This window comes from Seriola dumerili, unplaced genomic scaffold (assembly GCF_002260705.1).
Source record: "Seriola dumerili isolate Sdu_G_001 unplaced genomic scaffold, Sdu_1.0 BDQW01000036.1, whole genome shotgun sequence".
Classification (NCBI taxonomy): domain Eukaryota; kingdom Metazoa; phylum Chordata; class Actinopteri; order Carangiformes; family Carangidae; genus Seriola; species Seriola dumerili.
This window is the reverse complement of record NW_019174291.1, coordinates 1,083,964-1,103,215: the sequence shown is the minus strand read 5'-3', so window position 1 is coordinate 1,103,215 and position 19,252 is coordinate 1,083,964. Positions and strand designations below refer to the sequence as shown.

The 19,252-nt window shown below is 40.1% G+C and overlaps 1 protein-coding gene across 1 annotated transcript in view; it reads right to left on the bottom strand.

The window, feature by feature from the left end:
* Positions 1-19,252, bottom strand: part of sptbn4 (spectrin beta, non-erythrocytic 4) — an 87,897-nt gene that overhangs the window by 25,820 nt on the left and 42,825 nt on the right. Inside the window, exons 24-25 of the mRNA XM_022738538.1 lie at positions 18,693-18,783; positions 12,172-12,318 (exon numbers count right to left, since the gene is read on the bottom strand). Coding sequence (XP_022594259.1) covers positions 12,172-12,318; positions 18,693-18,783 — 238 coding nt within the window. The remainder of the gene's footprint in view (positions 1-12,171; positions 12,319-18,692; positions 18,784-19,252) is intronic.

Genomic DNA, 19,252 nt, shown 5'->3' with positions numbered 1-19,252 from the left:
AAATCATCCTCCTGTTTTCCTGTTTGTTTGATTTGCTCTGTAGCAACTATTTTCTATATATTTTTGACAAGCAACTGATCGTATGATTTCACCCACAAATGCAAGTCTGTTAAGAGATATGCACTTACTGTGCACGCACGCACGCACACACATATTTTCCAGAAGGTACCCAGCTAGAGGCGCAGAGGAGCACTGTAGTCCCATCTATGTAAAAAGCACCACTTTGACAAGAGGAAGAGAAGCACTGAACCTGTTTGTTTTTACTTTTGTCTTTTCCAGTCCTGAGTATTTCTTATTGTACTGAGAGCATTAGAAAGCTCAGTGTGCTCCAGGATTATTTGGGAGGCATTTGAGAAGAAAACACTCTGATGGGTTTCATTTCATTTCACTGCACTTTCCAATCTTATATGAACTTAATGTAAGTAAAAAGATAAGTAAAGATGATCAGTCATGACATTCACTGAGAAATAACGTTTATGGTTTACTGCTGGTCATCTTTGATTACAAAATATTGACATTTCTTTGAAATCTTTCTGGGATAAACAGAAACAAAACGATTGAATTTTGTGATAAATTTTGCTGAAACTGAAGCAAACAGATTTAGGTTTAAACCCTTCTGGTGTCCATGAAGGCCAGTCAAAGCGAAGCTCTCTTTGAAGAATAAGAGTCTTAACAGCAGGGTTGCAGTGCTGGCAGAAGAAGCTGTTGTATAGTATCACTATGAGACGTATTGAGGTCAGAGTCAGCAGGCACAGACAGGCACACCTGCAAGAATGAATCAAAAGATAAACTAGGAACTCAGTAGTAAGTGTAACAGTAAGTGATTAGAGAGTGCGAGCAACCTTTTTCCCTCTTTTTATCTACATTGATGTACAGTTGAGACAAGGTTAAGGTATGAGACTAGATGATGATGGGTGTGTGGATGCTATAGTTTGTTTGTTTGTTTTATATCAGATAACATCTGTAGGTCTAGAATGCTAAAAATAACAACATGGTCAAGTTGTAGCAATACGTAAAGCAGCAAGTGAGTGAATAGCTTAATATAATGTGATGCAATATGGGAAATACATTGTGGTCCAAAGAGTTGCATATTGGATCTTCAGCTCTCTCTCATTTCAACATCTCAAATAAAACAAATTCTAATGTCTACTGTGAAAACCCAGCAAACCCCAGAGCACAACTTTTAAGAGAGGTATTACAGCCATAAAATAACCACTGTCCAGCTAGTTTTTACATTAGAAAACCACAACCTGTCTTTGACTCTCTTTCAGCTCTTTCCATCTTCCACAGCATCACTGTCTGAGTTCAGTCCAGTTCTGTATGATTTACTGGCATGAAAACTGTATCAACAGTGTTGTTATACTAGTTGAACTAGTGTTGCCAAAGTATCCAAATAAAACTGGAATTGATTAGAGGGAAAAAAAAAGTAATAGCAGATCTCAGTTTCAGTTTACCACTCTTTGCTCCAAGTAAAAGTGCTCCATTGATGTTCTCACAGTCCATACCTACACCCGCCTACACATACCTACACACACACAGACACCCTCATTCACATACACACACTTTCTCATATACTGCAGAGCAAGTACAAACACAGAGCTTTGTGAGTGAGGCAGTCGCACGAGTAGCTTACATCAAAAAGGACATAGGTGTGCTGATGTGCAGAATTTAGATTTTGCATGTGTGCATTTTTTATGATTATTTATTTGGCTCTAGTGATGGTAATATCAGTCAGTCCAGCACTGGTCCAGAGTTGAATATCTGCCACAATATTTGTTACAGACATTCATGGTCTTAACAGGATAAATACTAATAATGCTGGTGATCCCCTGACTTTCATTTGGTGCCATTAACAGGATACCTCCCATCAGCCTCAGCTGTACTTTGAGAAAAAAGCTAATGTGGTAACATGCTAAATTAATTTTTTTTGGGCTTTTTATGCCTTTATGATAGGACAGTAGAGAGAGACAGGAGATGGGTAATGACATGCAGTAAAGGGGCGTCTGATGCGGGATTTGAACCGGGGCCGACTGCAGCGAGGACTGTAGCCTCTACATATGGGGCGTCTGCTCAACCCGCTGCGCCGCTCGACGCCCCTGCATGTGTTAATTTTTAACATTTAAAATGTTAGAAAGCCCATACGCTTAACATTACTTTATAAATATTCAACTTGTCCAACATCCAACAGTTAATATGCTTGTCAACATGCTAAATGTATCTATGTTAACATAGACACACTAAAATTAGCTGTCCCTTGAGGTGAATGCTAATGCTAGCATGTCGGCTTAAACCAAAGCCAAGTCTAATTAAAGATGAAGCTGACAAAGTCAAACTTCAGCTGATGAAAGTTGACAATGTAGAACTGAATCTGACTAGCTGAGGCTAAGACATTAATAAAATCTGCACTGTGCAGAGGATGAAGGATTTGGGAAACACATGGTATCACCCTCAGGCCAAAGGATGTAAGATCAGCAAAGTTGTCTGTTCATCATGTGACTCACGGGGCCACTAGTGTTCAGTAGCCAACCTAAACCCTGTTTTCTCCAGATATACTAACTGTGTACAAACACCACAAGGAATCATACAGCAACTACTACAGATTAAATAACAAACAAACAAAAAAAAGACACAATAGAAAAACAGTAGTCAGCAGTCACTGAGATGTGACACCAAACAGATGTTTTTTGTTTTTTTAAATTATTTTTTTGGGCTTTTTGTGCATTTAATGGACAGGACAGTAGAGAGTAAGGAAACAGGGCGGCAGGGAGAGGGGGTATGACACGGAAGAAAGGGCCGTCTGAAGCGGGAGTCGAACCGGGGGCCAGCTGCAGCGAGGACTGTAGCCTCTATATATGGGGCACCTGCGTAACCCACTGCACTACGTGACACCCCCAAACAGATGTTTTAACATTAAAAAAGATTTGTTTCATTAGAGCTTCATTTTCATTAAAACATCAAGCTAATTAATAGTTATCACTATTCATGTCTTTATAATTGTGTGATACAACTAGTAGAGAGAAAGTTAAAGTAGGACCAGGGCAGCAGAGGCTGACACTGTCATTCTTAGTGAATTAATGAAGGCAATTAAATATTAAGCATAATGAGAGAGACGGGGGTTAGGAGGGCGTTAAGCCCACTGGGTTTAGCTTATCAACTGCATGGTGGAAGAAAGTATTTTCACTGGGCACTCACACACTCCTCCACACAGTCACATACACAAACACAATCTGCTGCAGCTGAGGCAAATCACCCTTAATAGCCAGCAGCTTCTATTTGATCTAAATCACTGCAGTTATATTACAGACATTACAGAATGACTAGGCATGTCTTTACAACCAACACAGCTCCCGAAGGCGTGCAGACTACTGTAACATCGATTTCAACCTCTGTATATAGAAAAACTCAGGGTCTATTTTCAGTTGGAAACCAGAAACCTGCACAAGTGGCTCAACAAAAAGTATTCTTATATCTGGGCTGTTTGTTTCCTCTTCATATATGCTACAGTATTAATCTTTTGTCTGTGAGTTTTGATGGAATTGTTTTCACTCAGGTTATTCATTCATTCAAAAACTTTGTCAAAGTTTCAAAGTAGAGATATGATCCATATATATTTAGATTTGTTTATGTGGCCCGTTAAGGAAGCCCAGTCATCCTGCAGCGACAGAACAGCAGTTATTGATTACACACTGCATTACACATTCAGAACACTGCAAACCTCAGCTTATTAGATCTGGCCCTCTATACTATACTACATTAACACCTAGGGCTTTATTTTAAGAGTCCAAAGCACATGGTATAAAGCGTGTGGCGCAACTGCATTTAGGGTGCGTTCATATCACTTTGATTTTATATTTGTTATTTTAACGACGGAAAAAACGGTTTCTGTGCCAGGTGCATGGTTCAAAAGGGTTGTACTTAGTCTCTTAATCAATCATGGGACTGTTTTGGGCATATCATGCAATAAACAAATCAGAGTGCCATCTCCCATTCCCTTTAAAAGCCAGGTGCGCTTGCACCTTGCTGGATTATAACAGTACAGTGTTTCTTACAGATTCTATTTGTGGCGAGTTGATCACATATTGTGATTGACCAGTGAGACCAGTGGTTCATTATGAAACTGTGGTGGGACAAATGTAGTCTATGTGATGAATGGGAAACACTGTGGCACACTCTGCTTGTGCGTAACAGGCAGAGTGTATACACGTTGTACACTCGCCTATGTAGGTGTGTATTATTCTCTTGACAATGCACCTGCACAATGCAGGTTTTTGTTAGTAAATCGCGTTGCACTGCCTAAAGATAGCAATCCGCCAACAGTGCGCCTGACCACACCTCATTTTAAGACCAACACGCCCATGGGAGCACAGATAAGTGTGTATTTGCCATTTAAACAACGTAGGCGCTGGATGGGAAAATGACAACTGCATCAGTCTGACACTAGCAAAGACTTGCATTGCGCTTTGGCCCCTAAAGTTGTAGTGGGTTGAATCTCAATACTCCAAAGCAGCTTTCTTTTCGAGAGAGAGAGAGAGAGAGAGAGAGAGAGAGAGAGAGAGAGAGAGAGAGAGAGATTTCATCAATATGGTATAGGGGACAAAATATATGATCTGATTAAATCAACGTATTTAGAATATGGGTGTACTGCTAAAATTGGAGACAAATAAACTGAATTCTTCACCTGTTCATTAGGGTTTTGTTTAATGCTGATGATCTTGTTCTAGTATCTCTTACTGAACCACGACTACAGCAACAGCTGGGCATAGTAGAAAAATACTGTCAGAGCAGAATCCTGAGAGTAAATATGAAGACAACCAATATTATGATTTTTCAAAAATGCCCTAAATGTCAAGAAAAGAAATACCAGTTCACCATAAATAATCATATCATCAAACACAGTGTGAGCTATATTTACCTTATTATAAACATCAGGAAGTTTCAAATGAATGCACTAAAAGAAAAAGCTATAATAGCTCTAAATGCAATTATGAGAAAATGTTATACCATTCAAATTATAATTAAAATCTGGTTTCAAATATTTGATAGTGTTATCCTGCCCATGTGATAGTGAAGTATGGGGTCACCTGGGGGATAAACATCCAACAGAATCTCTACATGCAGAATTCTGCAGAAACATTTTACACGTACAAAGAAAAAGAAAACAAAAGCATGTTGAGCAGCAGTAGGCATATACCCACTGATAATTAACATTCACCCTCCATTCCAAAGCCCTCCAAACCCAAGAGCTGAGCCCAGAAAAAGTCCCCAATGCCAGTTGGTGCTGGGACTTACTGCCCCCTCTCAAACACACAGTGACGAGTCTAACAACACTGCTTTCCAAACACCAATCAGTATAAACCAAGTTATAACACAATGTAAAGAAACTTATCTGAAACACTAGAAAGAAGAAACTAAATGTCAAAGTAGTTTAGACAGTTATCTGTCCCTAAACAGAGATTATGAATTGGTCAAATATATCTTAACTGTCAGAGATAGAAGAGCAGAGGCAGATCCAACTGAAAACAGGCTAAGTGACCACAACAATCAAATGACAAAAAAAATCATGGCAAGTGAAAGAAAACAGAATATGTGTTCACTGTTCAACAGGTGAGGTGATTGAAACTTTCATGCCAATAAAGCACCTCTGAATTTGAATTTGTGAGAGTAGGGGAGGGAAGGAGAAATGACCTTCACACTGAGCTGTATGAGGAGAGGATGGAAGACAAGGTGAAAGGAGAGGGGATTGGACAGCTGTTGCCTGGCAACCTCTGCAAGCACAGGAAAGAGGAGCCACATCGCTCCAGCTTCTATCAGCTGTTTATCGTCACCACAAACTGACACAGCACAAGAGATGCATCATAATCATCCCCCTCTGCTGGGGTGTTCCCTAACACCAACACTCACCTAAACCTGAGGTAAGATCATTGCTTTAGTCTGACTGATTCCCACATATGTATGACCACCCAACTCTACGGTTGACAAAAACAGATGCAGTTGATGGTGTCTTGCTCAAGGGTACACTGTCAATAGCTGCTGCTGGAAGAGAGTTTTACTCCCAGGCTCTTTAAGGAGACAGCATTAAAATAACTTCCTATAATTAGTATAACTAGTATGAGTATAACTGTCAGTATTAATATCTATCAACAGTAGTATGCTAGCTAAGATTAGCCTCAGGGGCTAGATTTTTTTTTTACCACTGCTTGGCAACATCATCACCTTTGGAAGTACTGACGTAATCATGATCATAATCATCATCATAATCACCATCAAGGCTTTAACTCCTAAATATCAAACATGTATGATATTATCGAGGCAGCCCCAACGAGTCTGCGAGCAGTTCATTTAAAACTGGATCTGTGAACCCCTCACAAGATAATCTGGTTCAGGACAAGATTTCTCCTCTGATTGTTGGGAGGGGTGAATCAGGGATAAATCAGCCCAGAACTCCTGTAGTCTGAGCCAGGCTTTAGCAAAGAAGAACAGAGACATTTTCAGTTTTATTCTTGCAGTTCTTTGGTTCCACCAGAGTAAAAAATCTAGAGTTTAAACATGAACGTGAACATACTTCTCCCGTCGACAAACACATTATGACCCTGATGTCAGCCTATTGGTGGCTGGGCCTCTGGTTAGCTAGAGGCTCTGCAGAGTTGGCATCTGCCTCTGGGCTTAAGGAGGCTTCTGATGAGGAAAAGAGCAGGAAGTGGACGCTTTAAGATACCTTGATGTAAAGAGTGCTTTCTCTGAAGAGTATATGGTGAACAGGTGGACTAACAAGCAAACCTTAGTGACTGTGAGACTATAACTTGTTTGGCTAATTACTCTAGTTCCCTCGTAAAAGCTCATACATATCCTTTGCATCTATTGTACATACAACTGCATTTTATTGTAATACAGATACCAATGTAATCACAGATGGCTGACGCTACCCTAAAAACAGGAAATGTGCTTCACAGAGTCCTTCACAGCAGACAGTGGTTCTTACTCGATTACATAAATAGACCAGAGATTCTCAGAGGACACAAACAGAGAGACACAACCGCACCATGCAAAAGGACAGAATAATGTTTCTAACACTAGTCATCAATGTGTACCAATCCTTAACTGTATTGCCAAATCCTATGATTGTTATCTTGCAAAAATATATAAGTTGCTAAGTAGCGTCCATGGAGCAGGCTTGTGGGGTGAACATGGCTGCCACATATGAATTCGGAGGCTAAACCCTGTCTCTCTGCCAACAGCTACAAGGCCTGGTGTGACAACAGTCTGCTACTGCAGAGCATGAGCTGGGACCACTAGAGCTGTATTCACATTTGTACTTCTGTTCTTAAGAGGATCCCACTGACATATCATAATCTGACATATTCTAATAATCCCTACCTAACATCTAAACCTAAATTTACATGAGCCTGAAAAACAAGTCTTGACCCTTAAATAGCTCTTGGGAGAAATTCTGATGATTGTTAAGAATTGGTCTGCACAAAGACAGGAGAGTACACACATATAGAGGACACCCATAGAACACACGCATAAACCTTTTCTTTCCACAAATGTCTTAGTGGGTCACTTCCTCTATCTCCAGCGAGATGCTCCTTTCTTGAAATAAAAATAAAAATGCACCAGGACTTCAGTGCCACAAATGATCACAGAATATTTTTGTTAAATCATTTAGGTTGTTGCTTAAGTGTAGAAAACATCCCATACCATACTCTGAGCCGTCTTTAGTATAAACGTTGAGGAATAAAATGTAGTTTTTATTGAAAAATTATAGTTTCTTTTAAAAATAGCAATATGAGAATCACCATCTGATCCAAATGTGACCATCTTTTTCTCTCTGGTGACAGTTTGGTCAAACCACAGGATTTTTAACATGTTTTGATACATGTTGGTTAGGATGGGAAAGAGGCTCATCCTGAGTGCAAACAGGTTTCACAGAGCAAGCATCTTTGATTTATGGCTGGGTTCTCTGCAGTATAAACAGGCCTTGCTCTTATTATCATTAAAAAAAAGGAAATTTTTCAATTTTGTATTTTGAATAATGACAAAAAATACATTTAGTAAAATAAAAACAAGGAGAAGAAAATTCACCGGAAGAAGAAAATTTATTTTTTACTGTCAGCCAAATTTCATACTTTCATCTGAAGATGAAAACAAAGAACTTAGCAATATTCTTATACTTCAGCTTGTGGGCGTAAAAACTACAGTGGGTTCCTTTATACATCAGAGCAACAGCAGATTTGATATTTCTAGAGGAGCATCAACCATTTACACACAACATTTCAGACCACGAAAGCCATTTTTTAACTGCTGTCAAATGTAATCATGCCAATTATATTATTTATGCAAATAATGCAAATGTAAATTAGAAACTTATAATTTTTGCCTATTATAACTAATTTAATCCTCTTTTTATTATAATATCAGTCCAGGGCTCTCCACACAGCGCTGCTCCCTCTCTACATTATATCACTGTATATCACACATCAGTCAGCCAATTGGCCTACATCATAAACCCACATTTTAGACATGCACACACACGGTAACATGCACAGCTACACACACACATTCTCACAACCACACCAAGTGCCCACTAAAGAAGAAGAAGAAGTAGAGAGAAATGAAAAAAGACATTGGGTTCTCGGCAACAGGCATACAGTAATTAGACATAATGAGCAGCTTATAGGGCAGTAGTGGGTGAAGCTGCCTATCTGTGTAGCTGTGTAGCCATCAACCACAACGTTAGAATGATCAGCGAGCTGATTGGACAAGGACAGAGAGATGATGTAATACCTCAACTTCACTGGTTTATTTGAAGCTTTTCTGTCCTGACTGTACAAGACAGTTTGTACCAGAAAAAAAGGTGGTTTTGTTTTAGAAAGTGACCTTTGTGGTTGTGCAAATAATTTCTTGTCCTCTTTTATTGCCTAAGGTCTATATACCTTAATAATGTTAATTATTATTCCATCAAATCATCCTAAGCTACAGGTCAGGGTGAGCACATTCACTTAACAGCTCCATCCCATAATGCCTCTAGCAACTTCTACACAATAGCAAGCTCAAATTTAAATGCCTCATATATTTTATTCAAGCTGAATGATGAACTATTACTTTATCAACATGTGTACTTATATCATAACAAGTAAAGTACCTGTACCTGTGTCTCACATGTAAGAAGCTGGAACCATCAAATGGATGAAGAGAAGGGGTATGACATGCAACAAAAGGTCCATGACTGGATTCAAACCATGTATATGTATGTGGCATATGCTGCAACCATTTGCCATTTACCATCATGCCAGCAGAAAGCTTCAATGATGGAATAATTTTTGTTGGATACAAGTACTAATTAAGGAAATAGTTGCTGGTTAACATGCACTAATTGATTAATTGACTCATCACTTCAGCTCTGGTCTCAACCATTTCTAAGGAACAGTATGTGTACAGATAATAACACATAATGCAGTGTTGTACCATGGCTCAGTTCACTCTGCTCCCAGAGGGGAGTTCAGTTTCAGCCCTGCCCAGTATGAGACTGCAGAGGACTGAGCCATTATGACATAGTCAACAGTATGCACCATCAAAGCAAAAGTATGATGATTTTTTATGACTGAAACACACTCAGTATAATCATATTTAATGTTTCAGTTAGCAGCATAAGTGCTAAGCTTTATGATAATACATCTAGCATCAGTTTCTCTTCACTAAAAATACAGTAGTTCTTTGACTTCCCTTAGAACAGATGTACTGCCAGGATGGGTTTATATTATACACCCCATCAGATGCTAACTAAACAGTCACAGGTTTGATTTTCTACAACAGCCCATATGGGTCTATCAGCGTCCATGGGTCCTCAGCCAAAAACCTCAACCACTCTTCTGCACTCACTCTGAAGAGTCATCACATACAATATCTAATTTTGTACTGATAACAGGCAACTGGTGAATGCTATCCACCAACTGTCTACATGGCCTGATGACATGACATAAGCATGGTTTAGCATGTAGATCAAAAATGGACTGTAGCATTACACAACTAAAGTCTGAACATGTGGATAATGTATCATTTTCTGTATATTTTCCTGTACCTTGTTCCTAAAATTAAGTTCCTCTGATGTGTACACACAATCTTTGATCATTCGTGTTGCTCTTGGGATCATAACACTTAACAGATGGGGTGCAAACATTTCAGACAAAGCAACTTGAGAGATGCCCAAACGTATAGACAACTTAGATAGCAACATAACATCTAGGGCCATCTGTGGTATTATAACATGAGCAAATGTCATTCAATTATCGCCTTCACTGCCTCTCACAGCCTGTCACAGGCCAAACACTGTGGCACACACACACGTACACACATAAAACACTAGGTGCGACTTTGCCTAGAACTAACAAAAATCAGTGAGGAGATAGAGATGGCCTGTGGAAACATGGCACTGAACTTCAGCTTTACTGACCAGTAATGATTTTACACGTCCAGATTTATGTCACAGCATAGAGTCAAAGGTGTGAAAGCAACAGCCCAAAGTCAACCCAGTGAAACTTGGACGCAGACTAACTCAATTATGTCTGTGTTGACTGCAGCTTTAGACAAGAGGCTGATGTGCTGTATAAACCCCCTTAATATAAAATAGATCCTATCAGGACGCAGAGCCATGATGAAGGTTACAGCGCTCCCCTCTCTATTTAAAACCCTTCTGTAATACTTTTTGTCCTTGCCACTGGCTTTGTCACGCTTTGATTAAGTAAGTGTAACACTTAAGTGTTTAATAGAGGGACTATAATATAGAGTAGTTCAAAATAAATTTGACATTAATGAAAGGCTTTGCAACTTTGATGACTGATGTCCATGCTTTTTTTTACATCAGTGATGTCTGTCTGAAGGGAAACAGACACAAGAGGTCATTATTCTCTTTAATATTATATTAACAAATCTTAACCTTCATTGACCAAACAGATTTTCGACAGCTGCTATAAATCTTCCCAAACAAAGCTAATATAACCATTTGTTACAGTCCTAAAATCAACATTTTTTTCTCTTGCTAACTATTAGTACAATAAGCTAGTGGGAATCTACTCTATAAATCAGCATGCTTCAACAATGAAGATAAATCTTTCCATTTGCTCCTTTCTAGCTCATTTCTACTTACTGTTACAGGGTTAACACTTGATGAGTATAGACTGTATCTCTGAAAACACTCAATCATAAATGCAAACTCTGCGATAATGGAGTGTCTCAAATGGGCATGGTATTCAGCAATTTGATATGTGAGTTTTCAAAGGAACATAAGATAAAAAAAAAGCTTTGAAAATGTCATATTATCTGTGTAAGAATAGCAGAAGTTTTTGTAAAAAAAAAAGAAAAAAGAAAAACCGACATAATAATTTAGGCAGTTGCTATATGCACCCAAGGTGGATAGCCAAGATGTTTAGCAAACCACCTGGTGTATATGTCACTTTTTTAAACGGTGCACTGCAACTATTTGTGCTGTCCTATACACTGTTTTTTGGGGGGTCTTTTTAAACAAAATGCTTAGGGAACCATTGGACATTCCATATGTGTGTGACTATTTTCACCCGGGTGTAAATAGACTTATGAATAATAATAAATTATTAAAGTTGAAAGGAACAGTGTGAAAAAATCTTGACAACATCCGTCTAAGAAAGATAAACTGCAACAACAAAAAGACAAAGATGTAGAACAAACACAGTGTATACATAGCTCACCGCTTGTTTGTAAGTTAAAATCCCTTTTCATGGAGTGTCTATGTTGTTTTTCTAACACTATATTCTGCTGTCAACAATGCCATGATACACATTATGATGTGTAGGGTTTCTTTAGGTCAGTGGACCAAACCCCATACAAATTATATCTTTCACTTTTTACTTTTACAACTCAAAATCAATATTTCATGTCATTACTTCTCCCCATCTCTATCCTGACATCCTCTGCAGCTTATTGTAAAAAAAAAAAACCCACAAATACTGCAAAATAAAATACACAAACACATAATTATGTATCACACAGTGGCATTTTGTCCCATTCCAAGAAGTCAAAGGTCATAAAACTCACTATACATCATAATAACCCAGTAACCCTCAAGCATGAGAAAAAGAAAAATCAGCCAAAACTGTATCAGCAAGGCAGGAACACGTTTGGATGACCAGCAGCACTCACCTTTTCAATTTTGTCCAGCCATTCCTTATTCTGGGCCAACTCGGCCATGAAGGCCTGGTGTTTCAGCCATTTCTTATGAAGCTTCTGGGTCTCGTCTCGGCTGCTGTCCCTCGCCATCAGCATCTTCTCATACACCCAGTCCCCCAGCTGGGTGAGAGAGGCAGGGAGAGAATGAAAGGGAGAGAGAGAGAGAAAGAGAGATAGGTGTCAATATTGGATGACTATAAATACTGTAAATGACTGATGTTGTGGGGTGCTGGTTTTGTAGAAACTGATTTCTCATCTCAAAAAGATTTGGATACAAAACACTATCACACACACTAATAAGCTGCATACAAATCCTGAAATTATGTCCAGTTCATTTGTTTGATAGCGAGTCATACACTCACTTACAGTACATTATTATTCACACATGTATGTTTTCACTGGCTTCTGTTGTGTGAAAAGAGCTAAATGACAACAACACAGAGTGTGCTGTAGATAAACACACCAGCAACACATATGGTGGGAAATGCAAGGTCAAACACACAGACATGAATATTTAATGACACACAGCAGGAACATGTAGGCAGACACACGTGTACCAACAAGCATGGCGGCAGGAATTCACATGTACACACAACAGATCACAGTGTCCACAGCATCAACACTCACCCACACAGTAAACAACCCACACACACCACTCTCCATCAAAGAGTCAAATCTGCACATTTTGCACACACATATTGTCTGTGTGAGGCAAACACACAGTGAGAACACCTCACGCCTGCGCTGACAGCATCACCAACGTATTCAGGTCAGCATCAGCACCCTCATCTCTTCGTCATCAGCATTCTCACACCTGCTGGTAACATTTCCACCTGCACCTCCATTAGCCATAACCGCTCTCTCTCCTCACACAACCGTACAGCGAATAACTCGTTTACCAGCGCCGTTTAATGGGAACAGCCCACGGGGTTGTGGCAGCTGCAGGCAGCCGCTGGTATCCGCATCCTCGCTGGTCTGCCGTCACACACATGCAAAGACACTCTTCACCGCAGAGCCAGATGGAGAGAAAGAACGAGAAGAGGAAGGAAAGTAAAGGGAGTCAGAAAGAGAGGCTTCTTCTGGATAGGTGAACACAAAAGGTGTGCTGAGAGGAAAACGCCAGCCATGAGGGTAAATAACAACAATACTGGAGGCTGAAGAGACAGGCTGGAGACTTCAAACTGAGGCTGCGCTCCCCTCTCTCCTCTTTCCTTGCTGTGTTGCTGAGGACTCGCCGTATGCTCAACCAGGAGAGAGAGGAGGGGCGGGGGCGGTTCAGTGACGAGCGAGAGGGCAAGAACGAGGATGACTGAGGGAAGGAAAAAAAAAAAAACCTCTTCCCCAAAACAATAAAATGGCAGGCAGCCGAGCCGACGCACGGGTGCTCCTCCCCTGCCTCACACCCTCAACAAGCAGGCGAGTGAGTGAGCAGGCTGGTCGGACGAGAGATGGAGTGGAGGAGGAGGAGAGGGAGGAGCAAAAGAGTGGGATAGGGATTTTAGGGGGGCAGGGGATGCAGGCAGTGCCTCCAGGCTCACCGGTCATGGCTAATGATGCTGAGCTGGAGGAGGTAGAGGGGGGAGGTGGGCTTGAAACGGTGTCAAAGCGGAGGGGATGGATGAGTGTGAGGGTAAAGAAACAGTGGAAACCAGAAGACGAGATTTTTTTTTTCGCTGGTTTAATGGATTGAAGCAAGCCCAAGACCACTAACAGCCAAGCCCACGACTCAGCGATAGCTGCTTTTGTTTTATTCTTTCTCTCCCGCACTACACACACCACCCCCCTCTACCATCCCTCTGTTCCTCTCTGCAGCAGTCCCAGGCAGCTGTACTCTCTGTCTCCAGCTTGCCTGACGCCGCTGCAGTGGTAAAGCAGAGAGAAAAGAGAGAGAGAAACAGTAGAGGTTTGGACAGAGGAAAAGAAGAGAGGGTGATAGTGGGAAGAGAGAGACAGCTAGTGGAGGATTGGACAGAACAGTGATTTATCCCGAATGATGTATTTGTAGTTTGACAGATTTACTGCTCCTCTTTTCTTTAAAGGACCAGGGCTGGATTTCAGTCAGACGCTCCCTCTGTTCGTCACTTTGTCACCTCTTCCAGAAGCTATCACACACTGTCACACATGGGTGAGGACACACCGCTAAAATGAGTAAACACACCTCACACATTCACACACACATATATGCCGAGACAAAAAAAGAGCGTGTGCACAGTCACACTCATAAGCAGTGTACAAACACACAGACACACACACACACACATCGGTCTCATGACTGTAGAGGTCATGGTGGGTCACAGCCTGATGCCCCCCTTGAGACTGTAAATGAATTGAATGAGCGAAGAGGAAGAGAGGGGGATTGTGTGTGTGGGGTTGAGGTGTGTGTGCGTGTGTGTGGGTGTGGGGGGCGGCAACATAGAGAATGAATGGGTGGGGGAGGAGGAGATAGGGAGGTATGTCTGACGTAAGAAGAGAAGAAAGGGACAGAAAAGAGGAGGGGGAGGAGGAAAGAGGGCAACAAGAGAGGGAGGAGGAGGATTCACAGCTTCGTATTCATCATCACGTTATTAGACTTCATCATCATGTTGATGAAAGAACAAAGTGCATGTCAAGAAAGCTTCTCTGGAAAACCCACAGCTCTACCACTATATAGCACTTTGACATCACATTGCGGAAAGTTGATGAGCATGTGTGGAACTAATAATAATTAGCCCATTAATCAGTTGGATAAGTAAATTAATTAACATAGGCAAAGCTGAAAATGTCACCTCGGTCATTTGGTAAATTGTGATGGCCATTTCTGACAATTTATCGACTAAACCTCAGATCGACAAATAAAAAATAAAGAATTAATCATCATAATAATATAATATAGTAATTACATGCATTATTATAAAATGCATTATTTGCCATTATTTTCAAAGTAGAGCTTTTCCTAAAATCCATTCTTATATATTTTAGATTTGACACAGACCGGATTTCAAGAGTCAGAAATTACTTATTTACATATTTTAAAGAATAACATATAATAATAAGGACAAGCCTTTGTCCCAGGACCAGCCGGAACATGTACAAGAACTCTATTATTCCCTATGCCATACAGGCATTGAACACAAAATGACAGCACCTGGGAACACTTGTTACTCATTACTGTTTTTTTTTTTTTTTTTATAAGATTTGCTCTCTGGTATTTATTTATTTAACCTATCTGCTGCTACCTGCTCATTTGCACTGTTGTATGTTGTACACATCGTATGTTTTAATGGTGTGTCTTGTTATGTGGATTGTATGTATTTTTTAATCGTACCTCCTTTGGGAGAAGCCGAAGACAAATTTCCACTGAGGTGGACAATAAAGTCAATCAATCAATCAATCAATCAATCAATCAATCAATCAATCAATCAATCAATCAATCAATCAATCAATCAATCAATCAACCAGTTCATGGGGAAATCAAATTCCCCTTTGTCTGCCAACTCTACTAAAATATACATTTCCTTTTTTTTTAATTGATTAGACATCAGGAGAAGGTTTGGATGAAGACTAAAAATAGATTTGCATGTGCCCTGCATGTTGACAGAAATATGTCAGTGCTTCAGGCTTTTTCATGGGCTGAACATTCAATTTAGTGTTTTTCTTCAACAGCTCACAGACCACTTTACTTACATAGCTTTTGAGTGTACAAATCATCAAATGGTCACACAGGTGAGCTCAGGACAAACACTAGTCCACTGCAGATATTGTATGAAGAAGAATAGTTAAAGGATTTTTAGGCCAGGAGAAAATATTATCAGTGAATGAAACATTGTCTAACTTGAGCATACAATAACCTGTCAGAGTTGTCAATCCATAATATGAGAGTTGACAGAAGAACAGCACAAACAAGCTGAAGACTGGAGAGAATGCGTACAGAGTGACCTATCATGTGTTGCACCTTGTGTATTATAGAGACACAGTGTGTTTAGCAATGCAGCCTTTGGACATACACCTGCTCTTTTCTGGAAACAGACCCAGAGGTGAGTCGGGGCAAAAGCGACAGTATGATCTCTGAGTTCACTTCTTCAGTCCCCTATTGTCCTGAAGATGGAGTTGTACTGTGGATAAAGTGGAACAGACAGGTTGAATAGGGACTTTTAAGGTTATATAAGAGAGGAAAAAATACTGCTTTTTTTCAGTATTTTTAGACTTGGGTTTTGTTCACAGCAAGCACAGTCATAAATTCCCAGTGCAGGTTGCTGGAAAATTACAGTACTCAATCAGCAAGTGAACTGAGAACCCATGTGACTGTCTCATTGCAAGTCTCATTGTACTGCAAGTGTTATCAGAAAATAACTGAACCAAATAAAACATAAAATACATGATTAATAATTCAAAAAATAAATAAAAAACACAATACAAAAACAAAATGCACCAAACCATTAAAAAATATGTTCTGTTTTGTAATAAATAGCACTGAACTGCTGTGCTGGCTCTATTCTAAGAGTAATGGTCTTTTACACTTTGTCCAGTATCTCTGTTGAAAAAGAGAAGTATTTCTAAAAGAGCAGCTTGACCCCTGCTCCTCCAGTCCACGTACTGAAGTTTACTTTGGCAAGATTCTGGGGCCAGTAAAGTCTGAGTTAAGGGTGCTTTGTGTAACAGTTTTATTTTAAGGAAACCTTAAGTCTTCTCCTTAAGGTTATCTTAAAATGTTCTCTTAAATATTTAAGGTATTTTCCTTATTTTAGTCTTATACTTACGGAATCACTTAAAGTCAATTGAACTGTTGCACAGAAGACCTTAGCAACTAAACTAAGGAAATAAACTTAAGGTACCTCTGATTGTATCCTGTATCTTCCATGGTCTCCATGGAAACTGTAGAATTTTAGAGCTGTAAAATCTCCTTCATTGCTGCAAATGCCTTAACATTTTTCCTTAACTAAGGAAACCTTTTAAGAGATTCTGAGCAACACCCGTAAGTAACTCCCTCAGCAAGGAGAACTTCAACCTTAAGTGTCATACTTAAGTAGAAAACTTAAGGTGCTTTGTGCAACTGGCCCCTGAACCCAAAATTGCATCTGATGGCTGTTCCATCAGTGTATGAGTGTGAGTGTATGGTAGAAGAGCTGTATGTGTAGAAGAAAGCTGTGTATGAATGTGTGAGTGAATGGGTGAATGTGGCTTGTAGTGTAAAACGCTTTGAGTGGTTGATAAGACTAGAAAAGCGCTATATAAACGCAGTCCAGCCGCATGCATGGAGTGTGTTACAACTACATAAAGACCAGACCAATAAATATAAACTGTAGATGATAACATTGTGTGTACAACAAACATAAGTGACTGTGTAAAGGCCAGTGTAAATGTATTGGTGAGTGGACAGGGAGCGGCAGTGAGAAACAGGAAACACGAGGGTGCAGGCTGGACCGAAGAGAACACACCCTGCCAGCTGAGAGCTCAGGTTTCTACAGACTGACGCAGTGTCACTCGCCCACTGTACACCACACACACACACACACACACACACACACACACACACACACACACACACACACACACACACACACACACAGTCAGGGGAAGACTCCTCATGCATACTGTACTTCTCTAGACACGCATACAACATACAAGCAGACAGAGAGATATATGGCTGACACACACACACACACACACACACACACACACACACACACACACACACACACACACACACACACACACACACTCATGTACATAGTGAGATATACTCTTCCTCCTCTGAATTAGTGATGAGGAGCTGTGCTGCTGAATTATTCAGGGGAGCCAAAGAGAGAAAGTTGCTGAAACTAAACAAGGTTTTGGCCCAGAAAGACGCCTGTGTCTCTGCAGGGTGAGAGAGCAAAAACTGCAGGAGCCAACAGAGGTGACCCGTGTGCAACAAAACTCGACACATGAGGTGTGGACTGTACTGTACTGTGAGTACTGTAAGGACCGTACTCAAAATATGTACAATCTTTGGTATCTGTGTTCATTCTTGACATGGTTTTGCACAGCACATCTCAAAGATCACAAAATCAAGCAGTACATACAGTAGTGGTGATATTCATACCGTTGTCAACCTGCAGCTGGGTTAAAACCCGATTCAGCTGTGATGTGTTTATATAAACATCACCCAGTGATGTGTTCAAGGTGTGTTGCAACTTTTGGGAAGACTAGGGAGCGGTCACAAAAGCTGAGACAGAAGATAATTTCATTGCACATTGGGCAATGGGTGTAAGATGATTTCCAAGACCTTGAACATTCCTAGAGACAACATTGAGAGGTTTTGAACTTCTGTACAATGCTCTCATCAAGACAACAAAGAAAAACCTCTGGGTTACTGCAAAAGGCTTACAGGATGACCCGAAGAAGGCTGGGATAAATGTGTCAGTGCCAACCGTAAGTAGATCACTTAACAACTAAGGACTTCATGGCTTGAATCCAAGATGCACACCACTCTTGGCCAAGAAGCACAAGAAGGGTCAACTGCAGAAGCCTCCTACCTCATGACAGTCCTGGAGAAACCTCTGAAGTTCCCACTGATCGTTCAGTTTTTCCAGCCACTGCTGGGCCAGCTCTCTGTTCTGGTTTCCCCTGAAATAGTGATGGACAAGCTGTTAAGTTTCAAGGTACAATTACTATATAATTAACACAACTATACTATTTTGGCATCTACTTCTGTTTAACTTTAGATTTGCTTTACAAGGTGTTGAGATTACTGACAATCCAGTCCTGCTTATTCTGGAACAATCATTCCCAACCTACAAACATTTTAAAAGCTGACTGATTGCGGATGAGCGAGTAAGAAAGTGGTCAAAGGAGAGGGCACGAGCAGCAGTATTAGTATTATATTTCATCTTCATACATTCTTTATGGCAATAATCAGATGAAATATAGTACACTGACCTTATAGAGAGCAACAAAAGCCATACTTTACTTGTTGCACCTTTGTGAAAATACAATTACGTTATAATGAAGTCTATATTTTTAGAGTCATGATTTAACACTGGATTTAATTTGGCAAACAGTTATAAACTGACAATTATGTTAATCTGTTCATTTG